The 23,252-nt window shown below is 33.3% G+C and overlaps 6 protein-coding genes across 13 annotated transcripts; 3 read left to right on the top strand and 3 right to left on the bottom strand.

Moving 5' to 3' along the window:
- Positions 1–1,276: 1,276 nt before the first annotated feature.
- LOC130676860 (splicing factor YJU2) lies at positions 1,277–2,587 on the top strand. Its single transcript, XM_057483357.1, has 3 exons — positions 1,277–1,434; positions 1,503–2,198; positions 2,274–2,587. Exons 1-3 carry the CDS (start codon positions 1,411–1,413, stop codon positions 2,496–2,498), a joined length of 945 nt encoding a protein of 314 aa, XP_057339340.1. The 5' UTR covers positions 1,277–1,410; the 3' UTR covers positions 2,499–2,587.
- On the bottom strand, positions 2,529–6,071 carry LOC130676842 (putative leucine-rich repeat-containing protein DDB_G0290503). Of its 2 annotated transcripts, XM_057483329.1 has the most exons (8): positions 5,892–6,068; positions 5,701–5,828; positions 5,411–5,626; positions 4,264–5,105; positions 3,895–4,200; positions 3,508–3,808; positions 3,237–3,448; positions 2,529–2,684 (listed from the first exon to the last, which is right to left on the bottom strand). In XM_057483329.1, exons 1-8 carry the CDS (start codon positions 5,923–5,925, stop codon positions 2,639–2,641), a joined length of 2,085 nt encoding a protein of 694 aa, XP_057339312.1. In that variant the 5' UTR covers positions 5,926–6,068; the 3' UTR covers positions 2,529–2,638. The 2 variants fall into 2 exon arrangements, with proteins under 2 accessions (XP_057339312.1, XP_057339311.1); XM_057483328.1 differs by having other exon boundaries at positions 2,569–3,448; positions 5,892–6,071.
- Positions 2,812–17,701, top strand: LOC130676840 (spondin-1). Of its 6 annotated transcripts, none has more exons than XM_057483323.1 (17): positions 2,812–2,952; positions 9,136–9,325; positions 11,976–12,240; positions 12,349–12,535; positions 12,611–12,775; positions 12,834–12,957; positions 13,026–13,156; positions 13,217–13,523; positions 13,684–13,852; positions 13,916–14,474; positions 14,752–14,950; positions 15,009–15,179; positions 15,274–15,399; positions 15,493–15,659; positions 15,729–15,810; positions 15,884–15,982; positions 16,044–17,701. In XM_057483323.1, exons 2-17 carry the CDS (start codon positions 9,136–9,138, stop codon positions 16,223–16,225), a joined length of 3,123 nt encoding a protein of 1,040 aa, XP_057339306.1. In that variant the 5' UTR covers positions 2,812–2,952; the 3' UTR covers positions 16,226–17,701. The 6 variants fall into 6 exon arrangements, with proteins under 6 accessions (XP_057339306.1, XP_057339308.1, XP_057339310.1 ...); XM_057483325.1 differs by lacking the exon at positions 2,812–2,952 and adding an exon at positions 6,620–6,806 and having other exon boundaries at positions 13,217–13,409; XM_057483327.1 differs by lacking the exon at positions 2,812–2,952 and adding an exon at positions 6,620–6,806 and having other exon boundaries at positions 13,916–14,147.
- On the bottom strand, positions 17,678–18,625 carry LOC130676861 (translation initiation factor IF-3). Its single transcript, XM_057483358.1, has 2 exons — positions 17,967–18,625; positions 17,678–17,899 (listed from the first exon to the last, which is right to left on the bottom strand). The coding sequence occupies exons 1-2, from the start codon at positions 18,558–18,560 to the stop codon at positions 17,732–17,734; spliced, it is 762 nt and encodes a 253-aa protein (XP_057339341.1). The 5' UTR covers positions 18,561–18,625; the 3' UTR covers positions 17,678–17,731.
- A 76-nt stretch (positions 18,626–18,701) lies between these two features.
- Positions 18,702–22,896, top strand: LOC130676862 (uncharacterized). 2 transcript variants are annotated; one of them, XM_057483359.1, is made up of 5 exons: positions 18,702–18,912; positions 19,183–19,297; positions 19,607–19,747; positions 19,806–20,081; positions 20,237–22,896. In XM_057483359.1, exons 1-4 carry the CDS (start codon positions 18,900–18,902, stop codon positions 20,005–20,007), a joined length of 471 nt encoding a protein of 156 aa, XP_057339342.1. In that variant the 5' UTR covers positions 18,702–18,899; the 3' UTR covers positions 20,008–20,081; positions 20,237–22,896. The 2 variants fall into 2 exon arrangements, with proteins under 2 accessions (XP_057339342.1, XP_057339343.1); XM_057483360.1 differs by having other exon boundaries at positions 19,806–20,086.
- On the bottom strand, positions 20,128–22,333 carry LOC130676858 (uncharacterized). The gene is made up of 4 exons (XM_057483354.1): positions 22,192–22,333; positions 21,379–21,513; positions 20,838–21,295; positions 20,128–20,678 (listed from the first exon to the last, which is right to left on the bottom strand). The coding sequence occupies exons 1-4, from the start codon at positions 22,262–22,264 to the stop codon at positions 20,193–20,195; spliced, it is 1,152 nt and encodes a 383-aa protein (XP_057339337.1). The 5' UTR covers positions 22,265–22,333; the 3' UTR covers positions 20,128–20,192.
- Positions 22,897–23,252: the final 356 nt, after the last annotated feature.

Genomic DNA, 23,252 nt, shown 5'->3' with positions numbered 1-23,252 from the left:
ATTTAAGTAAATCAAAGGTAGACTTGTTCTTTTCCTTACCAGTGATAAGATCAGTCCAGTGAATGAACACGACCAGTAAATGAACATTAATTCATTTTCCTGCGTCATTAAGATTTTTATCACAATTACATGAAGAAAATACTTGATTGCTGGTTGATTGACAACTTTGAGAACTTGAATTTAAAATATTTGAAAATGCGACACTTTAGTCACTGGATAAGCGTTAATTTACTGGCTCAGTCACCCTGTATACTTACTTGAGCTTTATGGCGGCAAGTTTATTTTTGAATTTAAATTGTCGTGCCAGCTATTTAAATAAAAATTATTATTATGTTTATATTTTTTTTAGTCTGTTTATGCTCGGATAGTCTTACAATAAATTCAATTATCCAGGTATTCAATAACGGATCCTTTGCCTGTTCTATTAGACGCCGAATTCAATGGAATTCTACGAATTACACAAATGCTTATTTTTAAATATTCTTCTTTCATCCATTCAAGTGCGCATTCATTCAAAATTTCAATATTTCCATTTTTAATAAATTTATTATAAATAATTACAATAAGAAAAAATATATATATAATGTCGCCTCTGTATATTTTGTCAATAAAATATGATCCTGAAGTTCGCAGACACTTAAAAATTTTAGAATTTTTTTTCAACAGATCAATTACAAAAAAAAAAAAATTAAAAAAATGCACGTGTAGAAAATTCAAAAAACTACAAGTGCAATTTTTTCAAATATTTTTTTTTTCATAATTTATCGCTTTGAAAAGAATCAAAAAATTATTAGACGTCGGCTAACTTCAGTATCATCAATAAAATAATTTTTAAAAAATAATTATTATTTTACTGATATGAATTTATTTTTAAAAAATTAAATTACATTGATATCAGATCTAAGATCTAAATTATTTATCATTTCTTATATTTTTTAAATTATGATCCTGAAGTTAGCAGACATTTTAAAATTTTTGAATTTTCGTATTTCAATAAATCAATTGTAAAAAAATAAAACAAAAATAAGCACATGTAGAAAATTTTAAAAATTACAGGTGCAATTTTTTCAAATATTTTTTTTTATCTTCTATCGTCTAAAAAAAAATCCAAAAATTATTAGACGTCTGCTAACTTCAGTATCATTTTTAATTGACACTGATATTTTTTAGAAAAAGTTTTATTATTTAAAAAAAAAAAAAATATTATTTTAGCGAGTGCTGCCGCTTCTGGCGACTTTTGTAACTAAAATCCAAAAATTCTTCTTATCTACTCAGGATAAAAAATTTTGTCAACATAACCTGGAGTAAATACGTTTATTTATGTCACTGTCCAGGTCCAGGAGTTTGTGATCACAAAATAATTTATTTAATTATTTATTTATTTAAAAAGAAAACTTAAAAGTTTTTAAAATGTCTGAGCGTAAAGTATTAAATGTAAGTACTCAAATATTCATAATTTTTTTTTTGAATGCGTATATTTAATAAAAAATTTATTTACACAGAAATACTATCCTCCGGATTTCGATCCATCGAAAATTCCTCGTATGAAATTAGCCAGGAACCGGCAGTACACCGTGCGATTGATGGCTCCATTCAATATGCGCTGCAAGACCTGCGGCGAGTACATTTACAAGGGTAAAAAATTTAACGCACGCAAGGAAGACGTCGAGGGAAGCGATTACTTGGGGATAAGGATCTACCGGTTCTACATTAAGTGCACGAGGTGTCTGCAGGAGATATCTTTTAAAACTGACCCGCAGAATACCGACTACGAGATCGAGGCCGGGGCGACGAGGAATTTCATGGCTTTGAAGCTGGCGGAGGAACAGGCGCAGAGAGAGGAGGATGAAAAGAACGAGGAAGAGGCTTCCAATCCGATGAAACTCTTGGAGAAGAGGACACAGCAGTCAAAGCAGGAGCTCGAGTTGCTGGAGTCTCTGGAGGAGCTAAAGGATTTGAATAGACGTCAGCAGACCATCGATTACGACCAGATGCTCCAGCAGTACGACACCCAGGCGGTTCGCCAGAGGACTTTGAAGGAACAGGAGGAGCTGGATGAGGAATACGTCAAGTCGGTTTTTAACAAAAAGAATAAAGTCACTGGGACTGTTGTCGAGGAAGAAATTGTCGTACTTCCGGAGGACTCGCCGAATAAAAAATTTAAATCGACAGCAAGTACTTCGGCTGATACTAAATCTGTAAGTCGATGAGTTTAATTGTAGATAATTTTTAATTAATAATTAGTAATATTAATTTAATACTTTCACTTTCAGGGAGAGATTAAATCAGTGGGTTCATCATCGACTTCCGTTTGGTCTGCGCCGACTACTAATTCACTGAGTTTGGCAAAAAAAAAATCAATTATCGGCATTAAAACAGCTGGGGGTAATAAACTGGCGGAAAAAATAGATGAGAAAAAAGAAAGTACTCCATTGGTGGTTAGTGGGAGTCTATCATTATTGGGAAATTATTCAGACAGCGATAGTGAAGATCAATAAAGTATATATCTATTTCATAATTTGTAAATATAAATTTAATGATAAATAAATAAAAATAAAAATGCCATTTAATAAATTTATAAAATAATATTTTTAGTATCAAAGATAATTTTAAATATTTATTTTTTTCATTAATTTTCTCAGCGTTCGAAAAATTCCTTACAGGATGCGGCGCAGAAGCCTTTCCTAAAACAAAAATACAAGACAGTGAGTTTTTTATTTTATTTTAATTTTGTATTTTAATTTATCAGGTTTTAAAATTAAGAAGAGTAGTCTCTTGATTTAGATTTATGTTTAAATTTATCTGGAGAATGGGCCCGCGATTCATGCCGACGAGAGCTGAGTTTTTTAAACTCTCTGGCGCAATTATCAACGACCTGGTACGCATAGCAGCCGACATCAATGTCAGGAAGTCGCGGCCGACTGTGATATCGATCACGCGAGCGATAGACACGTGAGTGATAATTATTATCATTATCATTATTATCATTTAGCCTTGGCGACTTGTTTATCAGCCAGTTGTAGACGCACTCAATGTGCTGGGACTTTAGCTTATACTTTTGATATTTTCTCTCCAACTCTAAAGTCCGCGCGACTTGTTCCTCTATCAGCGAATTGTAAGCGTACGGGGAAACATCTGGCTGTGATTTTTGATGATCGTCATGATAACCGGCCGATTGAGAAGCCCCCGCTTTAAATACTTGCTCGTAAATATTAAACTCCGATAGTCCGACGTACCGGGAGTCTTTGGTACTATTTTTAGTCTGCAACGCCAACTCCAGCTGGGCAATCCTTCTTTCCAACCGCGTCCGCTGCTCCTGGGCCCGCTCTTCCTGGTCCTCCATCTGCTTTACTAATTTTTCTAGTCTTGTCAGCTGCAGCTCCTTCGTTTCTACCATTTCGTATAATTTCTGTATTGCCTCCGCGTTTGTGGAAATTTCCTTGCTCACCTGCCGACAATAAATCCGTATAAAATATTTAAATAAATTAAATTTAAATGTAAAAATACCTCGTCGGTGGTAATTTCAGGGTCTTTATGTTTTAGATAAGCTATCAACTCATTTTGCATTATAATTTGCTGAGCTTGCTCGCGCACCGCTTGATCCTGCTGCTCAAATTGATTGATGGCTTCCGCTAAGCTGCTTTCTAACTCGACATTCTTGAGCTTAAGACTGGCGATCTCTTGACCGAGTTCCTCATTCTCTTTAACCAGCTCCGAAGACTCCCAGTCATCTTTGGGCACTTGGTCTTCTAGGTCTTTGTTGCACATTGACGCAACTTGATCCTCCAGTTCAACCATTCTCGTTTGACTACAATAATTTTATTTATTTAATCCATTGTTACAGTAAATATATAAAGTAAAGTAAAGTAAAGTAAAATAAGACAAAGTTCTTACGTAGTATCAAAAGTCCTTTGAAGGAATTCGTAGTCTTCAGTTAACTTTGAAAGCCGAGTGCGCTCTTCTTCGAGCTGCCGCTTAAAATCTTTGTCACTTGATAATTCATTATCATTAATATCAGAAATTAAATCTTTGTAACTTATCAGTTCTTTAGTCAGAGACTCGATTTCTCTGTTAAGCTCTTCCACTTGGGAACTTTTATTACGGTCGATATTCGCTTCCTCTGTTCGCTTTTTCGCCTCGCTGATGGCTCTGTCTCTCTCCAGCTCAACTTTCTCCAGTTTATCCTGCAGTTCAGTCAAACTAAAAAAAAAAATTTAATAGTTTAAATCTTGCGATAAATTTATAAATAAAATGATAACTTACGTGGCTTTTAAAACGGTCAGTTGATTTTCTAAACTGACAATTGTTTCCTCTGAATTTTTAAAGCTTTTGTTGAGGTCGCGTGTTCTGTTTTCGAAAATTTTGTCGCTTTGTTTCAACTGAGTCTCCAAACTCTTAACATACTCTTGGAATTTAATTATTTTATTTTGATCGCTTTGAATACGAGCCTCGAGCTCACGAACAGTCGCCTTTGTCTTGCGCAAATCATTATCTGCAACATCCTTTGTTTCTTTGAGCTGATTAAATTTTTCCCCATCAGCTTCTGATTTTCTACGCATTTTATTAACAATTTCGTTGCTCATTGTTTCAAGATCTCTGATTCGCGAGCGCATGTTCTCTATCTCTTCCCACATAACTTTTATTTTTTTAATCAGCTCACCCTTGGAGCTCTCCAAAATTTTTTCCGTCATCTCTAATCTTGTTTTAAAACTTTCTCTCTCATTTTTGCAATCATCCACTTGTTTTATAAATTCCGGGTCAACTTTACTTTTATTTTCAGTTAAATTTAAAGTTGAAGTTGATTTTTCTATCCAGTCCACGAGCTCCGAGTGCTTTTTAATAACATCTTGACAAAGACTCAAGCACCCTTTCGGATAATCTTTTAATTCATTTTGTAAAATAGTCATAAATTCTTTAGTAATTAATGAATTTATTGCAGCATGCTCTCCACTCCCGCGACAAGTATTGTCACTGTCATTAAATTTTATCGGAAAATCACCCGCTACAGTCTTAATGGACTCTATTTTACCGGGGTCCTTTCCACCACCGGCCATTATTTTTTCACGTAATTGAGATACTTCTTCGTACATATTTAATGCACTCACCTGTAATTATTTTAATTTTATCGTTAATCGATTTTTCTTTCGCCCTAATGATACTTAAAATTATTTTTATATTAAATCTCATTTTCAATAATCTGCTCATTGTTCCATAAAAATAATGAGACAAACAAAATATAGGATAGGCAGGGGGGTATCCCCAGAGTTTTATAAAAACTTGATATTTCATTAAGTACCCCCCCCCCCTACATTACATTTTTTTTTTTTCATTTAAAAAAATAAATTTTTACTCCAATTTAAATTTGAAAAAATTTTTTTAAAAGGGAAAATAAATAAAATTTTATTTCTACCTGTTTTTCTTGAATTTCATTTCGCATTGACAGATAACGATTTTGTTTATTTCTGTACTGTCTTTCAAGTAACGTCTGATTTGTCGACTGCAAACTCGAAGCACGAATTTTCGGAGATGAATTAAAACTTCTTACAGTCATACGACGGCGATTTCCCCATGTCGATGTCGGGCTTGTCACCGGATCTTTCGTAGCTGACATTTTTGTCGTATCAGCCTTAAAATAAAATAAAAAAATTCGAGATTTATATCGCAAGAGAACTTTTTTTTTAGTATCAAAATGATACATACCGCACTATTCTGGGCAACGATAGTAGGAATTTTACTCCGGGCTCGAGTTGCAGAGGGAGTTCTACCGTGATTACTTACTGACCTGGACGCTTTCGGGAGATACGATACTTTTTCATCATCAGCTTTGTCTAAAAATAATAACTCTAGAGACATATTCTGAGCAATTATCCGTCTAATTAGAATCTAGTTACCTATCGATTCGTTTAAATTGAGCTTCGTCGACATTATTGACACTCAAAAAAATTTACATAATTTGTACATCAGCTAAAACGTTTTCCAACTAAAGATTACTATTTTTTTGTCAAATAGTTGATTGATATTTTTATTTAACTCAAAACAACTGATGGATCTCATGGCAACCGATCATCGCTCACTTCACTTTTATTTGACTGCCGACAGTTAACGTTCGAAAAAGAAAAAAAAATATTTAGATCGCCAATTATTCTAGTCGTTAAAAGCTAAAAAATTAATTATTGTCATGATTATTAATTAGTTAACCAGCATTTAAATTATTAACAAGCAGGAAACTGGAAGCAATTACCAAAAATAATAGATACGGCCGCAATAACTCTCCCGCAAGGGCAAATAAATTAAACTTTTTTTTATTTAATCGTTTAAAAAATAATTTATTAATTGATTAATAAAAAAATTCAAAACTCCGTAACGGGGTATTACATTTTTTAAATATCGCTGATAATTAGTTTGCTTGCTTGTGCGTATTTACACTCATATGTTAATAGAGTAGTTAAATAAAATGTTTGTCAACTCATACTAAATTACATAAATATATATAAGTATAATAATTATGTATATGATGGATATGATCATATATATCTGGAGAAATGTGCGCAAACCGCGTGACGCAAGTAGTGACGGCCGCCTCGTGTCAGACAAATCGCTCGCGGAAAGCTGCCTAAAGCTTTGTACTTTCAGTTCAACTTAAACTACCGGCAACACTAGACGTACTCGTTTACTTAAGCTCTTTAAATTACATGTGCTTATCTGATAAGTATTAAAGATTGTCAACATATACTTACAATCCTACGAAAATTTTTACTTATTTATTTTGTGGTTTAATTTCGAAAGCTCTTGTTACTCATTGCAAGGTAAGTAAATAAAGTAAAATACCATTTATTTTTTTTTTTTATTATTTGTTATTTATTTATTTATTTTACTGTACAAGTTCACGGTCGCGTTCTTTAATTTAGTAGCGACTTAAAGGTTTCCAAGTAAATATTCTAATAGGATTATTCGAATGGCCTTTCCATTGCTCACTTTTATTTTACTTCAATGAATAAAATTCATTATTATCATTATTATTTTTTTATGAATTTTAAAACAAAATATAAACTTTTTAATTAAAACTTAAATAATTTATATAAAAGTAAACTTATCAATAAGTTTAACTATGCTCTCATTAATCTGTGATCTCGACTGATTTATTCTCAGGTAAAACTTTTTTATTCCATAAATCTAAAACTTAAATTCGCTCTATTATCACTGGATTTGTCTATAAACTTTATGAGTATACTGTAAAAAAAAAAGTGAATTATAAAAATAATTTACTTCAAATCCTGTAATTTTTTTCACATAAAAATATATGTCGCAATTATTATTTCACTGATATGAAATATATATCTCACGTGACATTGACGGCTCTTAGCTTAAGCTTACAGTTTACTTTTAGGATTTAAAACTATAAAAAGCCCGTAGCAATCACCCGAGAGGATGATCGGCCACGTGCGAATGTTGCCCAAAGGATTTATTTCCCAGTAGATATGTACGTACATACACATATATATATGTACATATGTGATACCTAATACTCCGAAGAAGCTCTTACCCTGGATTTCAAAGCATTACAGTTGAATGCGATGCAAGCTATCAAGTCAATGACACTAGATCCCGCTACCTTTTACTCATTCTCTATTTTATATTTTTCCTCTTTATCTTTATCCATACCCACTTGTAATATTGATATAATCTTTTCCTGATATTGCATCTTCAATATCTATCAGGGTTGATGTGTATATGTATGTAAAGCTTTAAATGATATACATAAAACTTTATACTGGATATTTTTTATTGTAAATAATTCTATAAATATAAATGTATTTATGCGCGTAGAAAAATGAAATAAAATGATATATTTAAAAGCGGGTGTAAAGTACGCGAGAGAGAAAGTTTCTAGTGAAAACACATTGTTTTAACTTTTATACGGGTATGAACGTCAAGAAGTTGATGGTGGATCGAGTGGCAGTCTGCCAAAGACCAAAGAGCTGGTGTAAAGTCAAATGTCACGTTGTATGTACCAACATTCCCGCTCTATATATATTTAGGTTCACTTATTCAACACAACACACAGGATATTGGCCTTTACTCTCTGCTGCAAGCTCCATGTTATCCACTTTAATTGCGCTGGCTATACCTATCCATCAATCAATCACAAATTTACTTTGGTTAAATACCATTAACATACAATCATACTAATAATCATTACAATTATTTATCTGTGCAAACTATTAACTGCAATTAAAATTTTAAATGTAATTAATACGCGGTTATTTTTCAATTGATTTAAAAATTAATTCATCGCAAAGGTAAAAGTCCAAATTGATATGAATAATTAAATAGCCGGGGTATGTATAGAGGGGGGAGGGGGGCTGAGGAAATAATGGGTGTTTATTTGTAACGGGAAAAAGGGACCGGTCTCAAAAAAAGTATCAAATTTTTTTTTGTTTATTTTTAAAAAATTACTATTATTTAATTTTAGTAAAAATAAATAACGGATACTCAAAATTGTACAAAAATGGTGATGAGAGTCGTAAATGAGGATTACAAACTACTTTTGAAAAGAAAAAAAATTTTTACCCAATTTTTGGGATGCCCGTTTTCCCCGCCGTTCCCCCGAGTCGAAATATTAGACGTAATTTGAACGATTTTTTTGTATTTTGGTTCATAAAAAATTAGTAATTTCATGAGTAATGATTTTAGTTTAATGATAACATCAATTAATTTATTTCAATATTTGTAATCACAATTTTCATCACCTTGATATCATAATATATGAACAGATATACATATATAGTGTTAAAGATAGAAGTATGAAACTGAAAAAATTTTTTTTCAAAATACGAATGCTTTATTTAAGAGCCAGAAAAGCGGACGACAAAATTTTAGGGAATTGACGTGATTATAATCCAGGAGTACAAAATTGATATAAAAAATTTTTTGGTATATGCTTATGTTTTCTTATTGGAAGTATAAATGAGTTTTAGTTTTATGATAAATATGTTTTCAATTTATGATACTCAAATCTACGTTCAAAACGTTAAATTTACGTCTAATATTTCGACTCGGGCCCTCACATATTTATGTTTAACTGAAATTAATGAGCCAAGAAAATGAATTAAAATAAAAAATGAAATGTTTCAGATGATTTACACGGTGTATTTAATAGTTTTAATTTTAACGGGTCTGGAAAAATCATTGGGGGCGAAATGCGACAGGAAGATCGACAGCAAATCCGAGCCAGGAGAGTTGGAGGGACAATTTTCAATTTTTCTCTGGACTTTTAATAAAACTGACATGGTCGATCAGTATATGCCAAACACGCGATACATTGGTATGTTTTATTATAGATATTTTTAAAAAATATTTAATTAATGGAATAGCGTAGAATAGAGCAGAGTAAAATGTAAAATGAAAAATGGATAATCCATAAGCAATTTGAATAGCTATCGAGTCTATTTAAATTTATAACGTGAGAGCCTTTACTTGATAGCGGATTATTCAATTGGATATGTGTATCCTGAGCCTTGATGAGAAAGGTTTCATTGTTGGCTGATGCAAATTGTGGGTAAACACTGTAGGCTATCAGGTTGTAATAGACGACGAGAATAGATGATGATAAAAAATAATATCGTCGAGTTTTAAATCCGTCAGATTGAGGGTAACGAGGAACTTGAAATAAAACCAGGGCTTACTACAGAATTTAATTAACGCGTAAATTGGATTTTCTTAGCCGATTAATAACTCAAGTATGTTACTTTTCAATCGATGGTGGTTTCTATGCATCTTTGTTAGCTAATTTACCCAGGACTACTTGCGATTCAGTTCTGATGAGTGAAAGAAAAAAAAAGTAACGAGTTTTAATTCAAGTAAATGCTACAACGCAATTGTCTAGGGCGAAAGTAAAAAATAAAACGTAAAAGAGTAAATAAAAGCCGGATATTACGACACTCGAGGTGGTCTTTTCTTCAGGAATAAAAATAAAAAATTTTAAGTCAAGATGTATTGTCAGAAAAAAAGTAAATAATGAAAAGTTGCTGATGTTTTTTCTCACAAATGCACTGAAAAAAATAATAACATTGGAAAAATGATATTTTCTTCAGTAGTAGATCAATGAAAATTATTAATTTCATATATAAATCGAAGAATAATTTTCTCGACCGACGAAAATTCAAGTTTATTTGCACGATTTCGGAAAAAAGATCGAAATGTTTTGAACTGGAATCAGATTTCTTCGATTTAGAAAATTATTTTCAATGAAATCTTGAAATTTTTACCCTGAAATTTCATTAGATTGAAAATTTTTCCGGTGACTGCGGAAAAATTACCTCGAGAAAATAATAAATAAATAAATTCTTATCTTACTTAAATTCCCGCGTTTTTCATTCGGGTATTTTGTCCACGGGTCGAATGTTACGGAATCAAATTTCCAATAGCATAATTTCTTGTAAGAAGAAAAATACAATATTTATAAAATTATTTTATCTCTGTGTGTTTTTATGAATTTTTACAGCCGGTATGTTTAGTTGTCGAGTGTGAAATTAAATATATGCGAGGAAGGTTATTAGTTTAAATGTATTTTCATGACTAATCCATTTAATTCAGGGTTATGAGAATTGAAGCGCAGCTTCTCGCGGGGTTTCGCTGATATCAAATGTGTCTGTAACATATGACGAATTTATTACTCTGTAATGAAACGAGTATATCAAATGTATGGTAAACTAATTAATTATATACTTTGATGTAAAACAAATTTAAAATTTAAATTGCCTGTTGATTTAATTTGCGTAAGTAGATTTAAAATTTTAAACGCACTGATAAAAAAGGGCTATTTTTAGGGTTTTTTGTAATTAATAGCCGATCGTTGGGAAAAAACGTGTAAGTTAAAAATAGTGTTTATAAACATAACAGGCTGTCTCTTATTCCTTCGTCACATTAACGAGCTTTATTGCCTGGGAACGAACGTCGGTCGTCCACGCAAAAAAAAGTCATCACTGTCAAGGGGGAAGCTGCGCAAGAATATTAAAAAAATAAAAAATAAATATCATGAGTAGTCAAACTCGACGTAGAAGACCTCCAACACACACCGGAAGCCATAGAGACGAACACACACGTACACATACATGTACTTGGGCAGTTTAAAAGTTGTAGATGCTGCTGGTGCTACTGATGTTTAGAGGAAATATCGTTTATCACGAGAAAGGCCAACAAAAACAAAAATACTTGCAAGTAACTGCTAACTGCAAACCGTTACTTGGATGCTTTGATAGCCGAAAGCTGTACAGGAACACAACAGCATCACCTGGGATTGATTTATACATGTGCATTAGTACTGATAAAGTGAATAGAAAGAGCGGGCTTTCAAATTATCAAAGTTATCGGAGCTTGTTAGCCGGTAGTTTTACGAATACTCTGTTCAGAAAGTATAAAAAAAAATTTTGAACTCGGATGCCCCTTTGATTATATTTTTTATGATGTTTTGAATTTGTTTGGAAAAATAAAATAAATTTAACTTGAGATTTCAATTTAAGTTTAAAAAATATTTAAGATGAGATTTAATTTATTTAAAATATACGTCGCGTCAAATCGATCGCTCCGTGATTTCTGGAATCAATTGAATTATCTGACAATCTCTATATACATATATATAGAGAGAGAGAGGAAGAAAAAGGGAAAGAAGAAAATTCCGATGGTGGAAAAGCAGCCAATTTATCAAGGACTTTTCAACTAATTTTATTTGTAATTTTTTTTTTTATGACCATAAAAATACCAAGGTCTCGATTATTCCCATCACAGCTGGTAATAAATTTAAAACTGACTAATGAAATTAAATTCCAGGATTTAAGTTTATGAAAAATATTATATGAAAACCTACGCGATGACCTAGTTTATTAGTCTAGTCTAGTAGCTTATTTTTATAAATTTAAAATACTTTACTAGTTTACGGAAAAATATAAACTCAAGTTAATTTTTTATCTCTGTAGTGACGGTCGAGGGAGCGAAGAGGCCGGATGTTGGGCCACATGATTCTGACAAGTATAGAGAGAAGTTTATAAGATTTTTATTGACAGTTGATAACAAAAATGAGTCCTCTTCATCAGAGGGTTCATTTGATCTTATTGACGACTCGCTGACCCAGTTCTCGGACAAATGTCCAAACAGTATCATGGAGACGAGCAAGATACCAAAGGAAGACATAAGTGTTGCATGGACGAGCCCTCCCGAGGGAAGCGGCTGCGTACTCTTCAGGTTATTTTATTTTTTATTTTTTTTTTAAATCTTTCCGCGACTCTGAGTGAGACTGCAGTTGGATTCGTGGCACTTATTGTTAATATATTATCCATTCCTTTTAAACAGGGCGACGATAATGGAAACTCCCGAGACGTGGTTTATGGATGAAGGCGGCTTAGTGAGAACAGTTTGTCAAGATCCCAAAGCAATAGAAGACGATCCGGGACCTGTCTTGCCTGAGTGCTGTGCTTGCGACGAAGCCAAGTACGAGGTCACGTTCGAGGGTCTCTGGTCTCGGAATACTCATCCCAAGGTTCAATGGCCGTAAAAAAAAAATAATTAATCCATCCGATAATTTAATTTATATTTATCTGAGCCCTTCTTTTAGGATTTTCCCAGCAAAGGCTGGATGATTAAATTTTCGGACGTTATTGGGGCTTCTCATACTTTCGACTACCGGTTTTGGAAGTTTGACGACACAGCCAGCGAAGGGCTTCAGCAAGTGGCCGAGTTTGGGTCAACAAGAAAACTCGAGTCCGAGCTCAAAGAGCAGGTACAGACATCAACTAACTGATGAATTGCCAATTATATTAATTATTTAATTATTTTAGAGCGAACATATCAGGACAATTATCAAAGCACGAGGTATCAGTCATCCAAATGTCACCGGAAGGACTTTCGCAGTGTTCAGAGTAGACCGGAAGCATCATCTCATGTCACTGGTTTCCATGATTGGTATGAATCTTTTTATTTTTTTATTTTCGTTGCAGAGTTTTAAATTGGATGGATTTAATATTTGTCAGTGCCTTCACCTGATTGGATTGTCGGAGTCTCTGGACTGGAGCTTTGTCTCTCGAATTGCTCGTGGATCGAACACAAAGAGCTCAATTTGTACCCGATCGATGTGGGAACTGATGACGGGATAACTTATATGGTAAAGTATCCAATTAAATTCATTATATTTTTTTTTTATTAAAAATAATGATGGATTCAGTCCCCGGATTCGCCGCTGGAAAAACCGGAGCCAATAAGACGAATAACAACCAGCTGGCCAAATGACACAAGGTCACCATTTTATGATCCCCTTGGCATGGACATGAAACCTATGGCGAAGTTGCACCTCAGCAGACAAAGACTTTACGAAAAAGCCTGCGATGATTCTACCGGCACCACTGCCACAGATTCAGGTGGTGATAATAATGATATTAATAGTAATAATGATAATAGTAGAAATTCAACAACAGACGAAGATGGTGAGAACCATAAAGGAAAGAACCGTAAACCCCACAGAAAAAAAGATAGCAAGTATTTTTTTTTTGTTTATTTTTTACTTTAATTTAATTTTATTCATTCTAACCAATAATTTAACTGGCCGAGGTACTAATCCATGTAATTGTTAATTTTAATCTATAAATATATATATATTTTTTTTATTTAAATATTTAATTATCTTTAATTTAGAGTCGTGTAGAACAACTCAGTGGAGTGGGTGGGGCGAGTGCTCGGAACCTTGCGGCGAAGGAAAGAGAATGAGACAAAGAAAATATGAGGATCCAATAGCTGCTGCGGCTCATAATTGCAATAAATCATTAAGCAACCGCGGAGTCTGTTATGGAAACAATCCAGAATGGTAATTTTTTTTTTTTTTTTTTTTAAATGGAGTAAATAAATAAATTTAATAATTATTTGTTAGCAATGGACGCGAAAGAGGAGGAACAATTCTCGACACACCGGCGTGCAAATTAAACCAATGGTCAGAATGGAGTTCCTGTACAACAACTTGCGGCCAAGGAGAAACTGTACGCTCACGTATTTTTGTCCATAAAAAACATCGCAAGCACTGCATGATGGTACCGAATGGCCCAGACTTGCAGCAAACGGTTCCATGTGATAATGGGCCTTGCGAAAATACGGAAACTGAAGAGGTAAGAAATTTAGAGGATCAGGATGACAATGTTGTCGTTGATGATGTTGTCGAGGATACGGAGGCTGAGACAGAGACAGAGGAGGATAAAAAAGAAGGTGATGAGGAAAATCAAGAAAATCAGGAGGAAGAGAATGAGGAAAATCAGGAGGGGGAGAATCAGGATAATCAGGAGGGAGAGAATGAGGAAAATCAGGAGGGAGAGAATGTGGAGGAGACAGAAAATGATGAGAATGATAAAGAGGAAACAAATGACGAAGAAGAAAAAGATAATGATAATGATGATGATGAAGATGAGGTGGTGGAGGTAACCGAGGAATGGTTGCAGGTGAGAATTTAAAAAAATAATTTTAAAAAAAATATCATGGTCATAAATATCATGACTAATAAAATCGAGACATTTATTAACTTTATCATGCGAGTCTTTCCTGCACACCATTTCTCGTTGCTATCAATCAGCAATGCCATCATTTTATTGGTCACTAAACGGTCATGATTGGGTCAAGCGTAAGACGTTAAATAAAATGGAAAAAATATTTATTATTATTATTATTATTTATCTAGTTAATGAGAGAAATATTTTACGCGCTCTTTTAAATTTATAGAAATGCCCTGATGACGTGTACGGTCCCTGGGGTGCGTGGTCTCCATGCACATCATCATGTGGGCCGGGTACTAAAACAAGACACCGCAGACCTATTGATGACTCTGCTGAGGGAAGTGTTAATTGGAATTGTCGAGTACAAAGTGTTAATTGCACTTCGAAAATAAAAAGCTGCGAAATAACTCCCGAAGATGCTGAAAGTAATATTTATATTTATATTTATGTTGGTATTGATGTTGATAAATGATATATTTACAGAGATTTGCAACGAGCCATTGATTACTGGATCGTGTGAAGGATCTTTCAAGCGAGTCTACTACAATTCGACAACAAACGAGTGCAAGTTTTTCAAATACAGAGGATGCGAGGCCAATAGGAATAATTTTCAAACTGTCGAAGAATGTATGAAAGTTTGCAATGAAATCCGGAGTAAGTTTATTTAGATTTATATTTAAAAAAAAAAAATGTTACTTGTAAAAATTAAATAACTTTGTGATGAATTTTTATGCTTACGAATGATAAGAAGGAATTTGGGAAGGAGCTAAGTCTGAAGATGTATCGAAAAATTATAAAGTATCGATTAGTAGTGTCCTTAGTTATCACATTCCCGTTCATCAGGAACGTAGAAAGTCTAAGCGCGAGCGACTCGGTGATTACTGTCACCTGAAAAATTATTAAACGTTTTTATAAAATAGTAAATTTATATTTTTAAATTGTCGATTTAAAAATTAAAATTCTGCAGATCCAGAGTCTGAGGACTTTAATGGAATCCAAGCCGGCAGTCAAGTTTTATCGACAACTCAAGAATACGAGGAAGGACAAAAAGTGGATTGCGAAGTGACTGAGTGGAGTGACTGGACGATTTGCGAAGACTGTCATGGATATACCAACAGCACTCGGTCTATTGTGGTCAGTATTTATAATTATAATAAATTTATTTTTTTAATTTTGTACTAATAATTATTTTTGTTAATTCAGACTCCGGCACAAAACGGCGGGCGCAGGTGTCCGAAGAAATTGATGAGAAAAATAAAATGTCACAAAATATTACCCGGGTGCTGTAAGTGATTTGAAATAATTTTAATTAAAATTAAATCTGAATGTTGGTTTTAAATTTAAAATTAATTTTTTAGCAAAAGACAGTCGGGGTGATCGCCGCAAACGTTATCGTGATCGCAAGTCCGTTTTGCCAGAAACTAATAACAATAATAATTATAGTTATAATAACGGAGGTAATTAAATGTTATGATCATGACTTAAAGTAAGAGAAAACAATAATCTTAATTAAATTAGTTTCAGTTGACTGTAAATTAACCCACTGGTCTCCTTGGTCTCCGTGTCACGCGACTTGTGGCAACGCAGTTCAACATCGGACACGGAGAATTAAAATTCATCCCTACGGATTACACGGCAAACCTTGCACTAGACTCGTCGAGTTCCGGAAGTGCTCAATGTTTCCTTGTAAAATTGAATAACCCTTGTTTCATTTTTGGTACGTCAAGAAACCCAGAAGAATTGTTGTAGAATAATTAATTAATTCGCAACGATATTTCGCGTTACGCAGCCCTAAAGTGGCCAAAAATGATACACCCGTGTAAAAAAATTATTGTTCATAATGAATTTAATTATAAATTTAATCTCGAAACTCAGATCGTGACACAAATATAACTCTCATCATGAATTTGTATCATCAACTTTAATCACGTCAAAATTATGACTCAGTAAAATTTAAATCCAAGTGATTCGAAGTTCATTCACTAAATTAATTTTACAATCAAAACTGATTTACGTAAATCAATTACTTGATGGAAGAAGTTTATTGGTAATTTCTGTATCGATAAATATAACAAAAGGCTTAATCCAGTAAAAATCAGTCAAGTTTCTATCGAAGTCATCCCAAGTCTAATTCCAAGACGTAATAAATTAATTTTATAATTGGTACTGATTTACTAGACGAAAAGTTGGAGTAAATTCATGATGAAAGTCATATTTGTGTCACGTTCTGAGTTTCGTCATGAAATTCATGCCTAAATTCGTTATAAACGAAAATTTTTTTTACACGGGCACAGAAAAAAAGGATTTCTTGGAGTAAAAAATTTTTACTCGCCCCAAGATAATTTTCTTCATTTTGAATTGAGAAGAAAAATTTTCTTGGGGCAAATAATTATTTTCTTTCTGTGTACCTGTACCCTCTACGCCCTTACGGCACCTGCGCTGCGATTTTCTATCAAGAGAATTAAACAGGCAATTTTTTTGAACCATGAATAGAACAGTTGATATTTCACTGAACATGTGAGTGAAAATATATCAAATTTTATCAAAGTACTAGCTAAGTATCGCTAGTTGTCGATTGCTTATTAATTAATTATTAATTAATAATAATATTTATCGTTGACGATGGTCACAAATTATATTTAATTATCAGTTGTTCGTAAGATCATAAACAATAACAAAATCATAACGCACATATCCTAGTTAAATTTATTATAAATTTACCGCGTAATTTGAATTATTTTGGATCCAGTATTAAATATTGTAATAAAATACTCTGCGTTTTTACAATAAAGTAAAATATTTTGTAGATTGCAGGTTGCATTAAATCCGTGTGATTATTAAATATAATAAAAAGCACATAAGTATAAAATGTGATTGATATATGTGCATTTAAATTTGTTTTTACAATTAAAAAAAAATAATAACAATAAAAACGAGCTTTATAATTGTAACCACTTAAATAATTAACAGTTAAAATATAATATTTATTATTATTAAGTCTTAATTACTGTTATTACAATATACGTAAAACGTAGAAGCGTACAATATAAATAATTGTCTAGTTTAATATTTGTATGTAATGTATATGCAACAAGTGCTTATATAATTGTCAAATTTATTTTTTATTGTTTCGTTTAAAATATATTGTTTAAAAAAAAAAAATTTATTATTTTAATTACTAACTTTTAATGAACTATTAAAATTAATCACCCCATGTTATTGTCAGCCAGTTTATTGACACTCTCTTCGGGTTCCTGGTTCAATTTGTTTATTATCGGACGTAGAGTTACTTTGAGATTTAATGCAGTGTCTGATTTCGCCTGCGCTTTCGCATGTTCTTTGCAATGGTCTATTATCATATTCCTCACATTTTCCTGTAAAAATTTTAAAAATTAATCACGATACTGGAGTCAGTCGACGTTTATTAATAAATAAACTTACAGCTTTTTCTTTGTTGCCATCAACGGCAATGACAACCCGGACCCCATGTCTCTTGCCCAGCATCTTGATCATACTTTTAATTTTAATATGTAAATCATGCTCTGCTATTTTACTTGACACCGCGATGGTCTTGTCCTCCTTGATGGCCTTCTCTTTGGCTTCTTTGGCTTCAGCTTTGCTCTTCAACTCAGACTGTATGAACTCTTGAAGTGTCATGAGCTTGTAAACAGGTCTCTCAGTTTTAGTATCAAAGTCGACTATTTTAACCAACTTCATGTTATGTCTGCTGGCCAGTTTCTGAGCAGCCTCCAAGGTCACTATCGAAATCTCGTCTTTTTCCGAGAGCAAAGTGATCCTGGGTACGAAAACTTTTTTCTTCTTGATCTTGACCGGGTCATCGATGCCAATGTTGCAGTAACATTTATTGTAATTTAAATTAATGTTTAAATTATCACTGTCACTTAACATCACACGCGGCAGCAAACATGACTGCTGATTTAATTTATTTTTGTAAGTTGTCAAATTTAAATTACATGAAATAATTCGAGTAAAATTGTAATTTCTCACACTTTTACACAACGTGTTTATCGCCATGGTTAGTTCATAATCAAAGACTGAGACATGATCGAGGTTATCACGTGACAGATACCGGGGCGCATGTGACACTTGGAAAATCGCGGAATTAACCAGACTGTAGACTTGTAGAGTACAATAAATACAAAATGTGTACATACATCAAGACACTTTGTGTTAAAATTTTCCAAAAGCTGTTGTAAAATATTTTAAAATCTTGTTTTTATTTTATCATTAAATGAATTTGAATAATCAAGTAAATTAGTTTAATAACTGATATTTAAATGTGTCAAGTGCCTTAATACAGCAGCCTGGAATTTTAAAAAACCTGCAGCTTTGTGATAAAATTGACATTAAACAATGGGAGAAAAAGGTAATTTTTTTATGATACTGAAGTTAGCCGACGTCCAATAATTTTTGGATTTTTTTTTAAACGACAAATTATTAAAAAAAAAATATTTGAAAAAATTGCACCTATAGTTTATTAAATTTTCTACACGTGCATTTTTTTAGTTTTATTTTTTTTTTAAATTAAGCCGTTGAAACAAAAATTCGAAAATTTTTAACTGTCTGCTAGCTTCAGGATCATAATTTTTTTTTTTACTTATTTTTTAAATTAAAATTAAATATCTTGTTATTCTAGATCATCATGTTCACTTTAGTGGAGGTAGCGGTCTTGGATTTAATAATATTATGATACAGCCGCAACGTCATGGACATTTGGATGCACATTTAGGATTCTTACAACGTCACCACAGGTTTGTAATCCTGAGAGACGTCAAAATTAATTTGGGAAGACTAGATTCTGATTTAGTCGGAGTTTTTAAGTGATACTGAAGTTAACTGACATCTAATAATTTTTTCAGAACGATAAATTATAAAAAAAAGTATTTTGAAAAATTGCACTTGTAGTTTTTTAAATTTCCTACATGTGCATTTTTTTTATTTTTTATTTTTGTAATTTATTTGTTTAAAAAAAACAATCAAAAAATTTTTGTCTGCTAACTTCAGGATCATGTTTTTAATCAGGACAGTCCTTGCAGATGAATTTATTTTTATTTATTTAGGTATCACATAGAATTCTCGATACCATGGAACAAGTGCATACATGCGGATGACAAATCCCAAGTACCAGCGGCGATAGTGGAGAATAATAGCAGCTCAAATTGTAGAGTGAACGAAGTATTCCAGGAGAAAGACGACCTAAGGTCAGCAGATAAAATAAATCCGTAGTAGCAATCACCTGGGGTTTTTTAAATTTTTCAGGATAAAGCTTGAATTGTTAGCCTACGACGAATTTCTTAAGGAAGTTATCCAGTTAAAGTGCTGCGAGTCCGGCACGCCGCTCAATGTCGCGGTGAAAGCCCGAGTCCTCAGCAGAGACAAAGGGACCCCGGTGCTGAGGAACGGGATCCACAGCATCGGCATCGAGCCCAGTGAGGAACAAGACGACGACGAGTCTGAGTAGTTTTTGGTCTACTGAGTAACAAAAAAATTGTTTTATTTAAATCGATGGGCTACTAGACATGAAATATTTTCATTGTAAGGTTTGGATTTAAAAGATTCTTTTTAATAAAAAAAAAAAATAAAGATTTAAATATATATTTATTTTTTATAAATAAAATTACAAACTATGAATAGGAATATAAATATTTAATCACAAGAACTAGGACATTGAAAGCTTCCTTTCTTTGTAGGTATCCCAGTTGGTCCGTCGACAAACTCGCAAATATTAAATCCTAGATTAACAAGAGGATGACAATTGCTTCTAGGATTCCCCCAGTTGCCTGTAAAGGACATCCAGGATGGCGCCGTCGAGGGATTTTCGGTGGGAATCACCTCTAGGTTCTTCCAAGTCTGCCAGGGAGTGCCGAACCCACTCTCGTCGTACAGTCTAGGTATTCTTACAAACTTGTGTTTACCCGGGGCCGTCCACAGCCCGTGGGAGCCCTTGGCGCTGAAGAGAATCGGATGCGAGCCACTGGAGGTGAAAACGCGCTCAGGAAATATGGGCTTTTGGAAAATACCCTTCCGCGTTTCTTGACTCTCGTAAATGAAAGTACCGCTTCTGATGTCGTACCGGTAATACGCTCCGGCGTCGTGAGCAGACACATACATCGCCACAGGATGATCATCTCCCTGCAATAATTATCGTAATCATCATTATCGTAATCCATCTAATCATCAACACATAACAAGTTTATTTATGAGTTCATGATCAGGCAATTTATATCCTGTTAAATTGCCTTTAAAGTTAATTTAAAAATAAATTAAATAAATAAAAATATATTAACTGACCGCGAAGTAAAGACTCATGTGTTCCCAATCGCCCACGTGATTTCCATACTCTTTAAGTTGACCGAGACAGACTCCCTCCACACTTGGTATCGGCCATGTGCCAAAAAAACCGAGATCCAGAACACATACAGCCTTTCCCTCACTGAACGGATAGAACATCCAATAGGTCACGTGAAAGTTCAGCTTCCGCGACCTCTTTCCCTTGGAGATCAATTTGCTCACTTCCCCGTGATTACTTCCTTCAGCTTTCGTCAAGATCTCGTTGCTCTGGACCACCGAGTCCTCCCGTCCGACCCGCGAATAAGCGACCGCGCGCTTACGTTTTATTCTCCTGCGGTCGCTGGTCACCAAATTAGATTTCGCGGACGAGTCGAGACAGTTCTGGACCAGGGCATAAATTGGTACCGTACCAGGCTCCTTGCCGTACAGAAATGACGTCTCATTAGACAGCAGCGTCTCTGAAAGTAATAACGTTAGAAAGCTTATTGATAATTCAATTTAAATCGTGACTTTTAATAAAATTGCTGAGTCAATAACTCACTAACGTCAACACGTGTCTGTAGGTAATTGTCCCCGGCCTGCACGTGCTCCAAGAACTCCGGGACACTCAGCGGCAGGAATCTTTCACCAGGTGCCAGCCACACGAGCGGGGCCCATCCACTTATAAGTCCTCTTACTGTTGTTTAAAAATTATTATTTTTATTATTTATCTCAATAATAACTTTCTTCATTCCCCGAAATACATAAGAGATAAACACCGACAGCACGCGATTCCGTACACTTTCTAGATATCTTCAATTACTCAGCTATTACGTAAATAATAAGAGTAACTCCCGTTTTATAAACTCCCGGATTTTATTTAATTCATACACTTCCGTTATAAACACTTCCGATTTATTTTTAAATATTTTTATAACTGTATAAATAAATAAATAAATACGTTTCTTTTTTTTATGAATAATAAATATTAAAATGTTATTTTTGCAAGAGATAATTTCATTTTGTGGGTGTAATTAATAATGTCACGTCATTTAAATCTCATGTTTATAATAATACCGTTACATTACATATATATATAGATGTAAGAAATCAGTAAATGATGAGGAGTTTTTCCGGTTAGCAAACGAGTTCACCAATAAATAAAATACTCGATGATACAAGTTTCCTGAAGGTGATCAACAAGGCTAGTTATTGCAGTAGCAAGTGGCACGACCACTTGACGGCACGAGACATAGTCCTATTAGACCGATACTGTCAATTTAATATGTAATGCTTGGCTTTACTCGCTGGTTACTTTAACGAGGGCACGTTAAAATATAGTTTTAAAAAAATATAAATAAATAAATAAACTTACTGCGTTTGTCGTGATTTATTCTCGAGGTACATGAACTTGTGTTGATAATAATCATCAGTAACAGCCGTATCATATTTTATTTTGCGCATCTTGTTCAGATTAATAAAATCACCGGCATTTTCGAAACTTATTATTATCAATAATAAAATAATAGATTGGTTGGTGATGGGACAGCACTGGGTACTGAGTACTCTAGTGAAACCTCCGCAAGTGACTGACTGAATGTTTGAAACAGTTCCTCAAGCCGTTCACCGGCAAGCGCATTAGGGTCGTCAGCGGTATCAGCCAGTTAACAGTCAGCAGCTTACATACATCTTGCACTGGCACATGTAGACGTGCTTACCTTTTTACCTCAGGAAAACAAGTTTGGAAGCTCATGTCGGAATTTTACGGAATGTCCATTCGGTACTTAAGGCCATTCTCAGACAATGCCCCCCACTTTTTAAAAATTTTCAATGATTTTGATCTGTCATAAGCGTATCAAATTTATATCAATTAATTAAAAAAAAATTAAAGCATTAATTGAAAAAAGGACAACGTAGTCGTAATTTCGCCGATATATAGATTTAAAAAAAAATTATTTACACTTGATATCAATTAGGAGTTAAACAAAATTCGTTAAATAAATTTCAGTAAAATCGTCATGTCAATTTTATAATTCGAATTTTTAAATTTTGGCGGCTAAAATTTATTCAAAAAATTTCGTATAACTCCCAACTGATATCAATTGTAAGTAATTTTTTTCAAATTCTATATCTCAGCGAAATTACGACTACGTTGTCCTTTTTTCAATTAAGGTTTAAATTTTTTTTTAATTAATTAATAAAATTTTAATACGGTTATGACAGTTGAAAGTCATTGCATATTTTTAAAAAGTGGGGGGCACTCTCTGAGAATGCCCTTAATGATAACAAAAAAAAAAGGATTTCTTGGCGCAAAATATTTTTACTTGCTCCAAAAAAATTTTGTGAATTATAAATTGAAAACAAAAATTTTCCTGGGGTAATAAAAAATTTATTGAAGCAAAAAAAAATTATTGCGCTAAAAAATAATTTTTTTCT

Source organism: Microplitis mediator, chromosome 11 (assembly GCF_029852145.1).
Source record: "Microplitis mediator isolate UGA2020A chromosome 11, iyMicMedi2.1, whole genome shotgun sequence".
NCBI classification, from domain to species: Eukaryota; Metazoa; Arthropoda; class Insecta; order Hymenoptera; family Braconidae; genus Microplitis; species Microplitis mediator.
This window is presented reverse-complemented; position numbering and strand designations above follow the sequence as displayed.

Coding starts and splice junctions, on each gene's coding strand:
- LOC130676860 (XM_057483357.1), top strand. CDS start 1,411: ATGTCTGAGCGTAAAGTATTAAAT. Junction 1,435..1,502: donor CTGAGCGTAAAGTATTAAAT/GTAAGTACTCAA, acceptor TTATTTACACAG/AAATACTATCCTCCGGATTT. Junction 2,199..2,273: donor CTTCGGCTGATACTAAATCT/GTAAGTCGATGA, acceptor TTTCACTTTCAG/GGAGAGATTAAATCAGTGGG.
- LOC130676862 (XM_057483359.1), top strand. Junction 19,298..19,606: donor TTCTTACAACGTCACCACAG/GTTTGTAATCCT, acceptor TTATTTATTTAG/GTATCACATAGAATTCTCGA. Junction 19,748..19,805: donor CAGGAGAAAGACGACCTAAG/GTCAGCAGATAA, acceptor TAAATTTTTCAG/GATAAAGCTTGAATTGTTAG.
- LOC130676858 (XM_057483354.1), bottom strand. CDS start 22,264: ATGATACGGCTGTTACTGATGATTATTATCAACACAAGTTCATGTACC. Junction 21,514..22,191: donor AATAAATCACGACAAACGCA/GTAAGTTTATTT, acceptor TTTAAACAACAG/TAAGAGGACTTATAAGTGGA. Junction 20,679..20,837: donor ACATGAGTCTTTACTTCGCG/GTCAGTTAATAT, acceptor TAATTATTGCAG/GGAGATGATCATCCTGTGGC.
- LOC130676840 (XM_057483323.1), top strand. CDS start 9,136: ATGATTTACACGGTGTATTTAATAGTTTTAATTTTAACGGGTCTGGAA. Junction 12,958..13,025: donor GTCACTGGTTTCCATGATTG/GTATGAATCTTT, acceptor AATATTTGTCAG/TGCCTTCACCTGATTGGATT. Junction 15,180..15,273: donor AGTTTGCAATGAAATCCGGA/GTAAGTTTATTT, acceptor ACGAATGATAAG/AAGGAATTTGGGAAGGAGCT.
- LOC130676842 (XM_057483328.1), bottom strand. CDS start 5,925: ATGTCGACGAAGCTCAATTTAAACGAATCGATAG. Junction 5,106..5,410: donor ATGAAATTCAAGAAAAACAG/GTAGAAATAAAA, acceptor AAATAATTACAG/GTGAGTGCATTAAATATGTA. Junction 3,449..3,507: donor CTGAAATTACCACCGACGAG/GTATTTTTACAT, acceptor TATTGTCGGCAG/GTGAGCAAGGAAATTTCCAC.
- LOC130676861 (XM_057483358.1), bottom strand. CDS start 18,560: ATGGCGATAAACACGTTGTGTAAAAGTGTGAGAAATTACAATTTTACT. Junction 17,900..17,966: donor ATGGCAACAAAGAAAAAGCT/GTAAGTTTATTT, acceptor AAATTTTTACAG/GAAAATGTGAGGAATATGAT.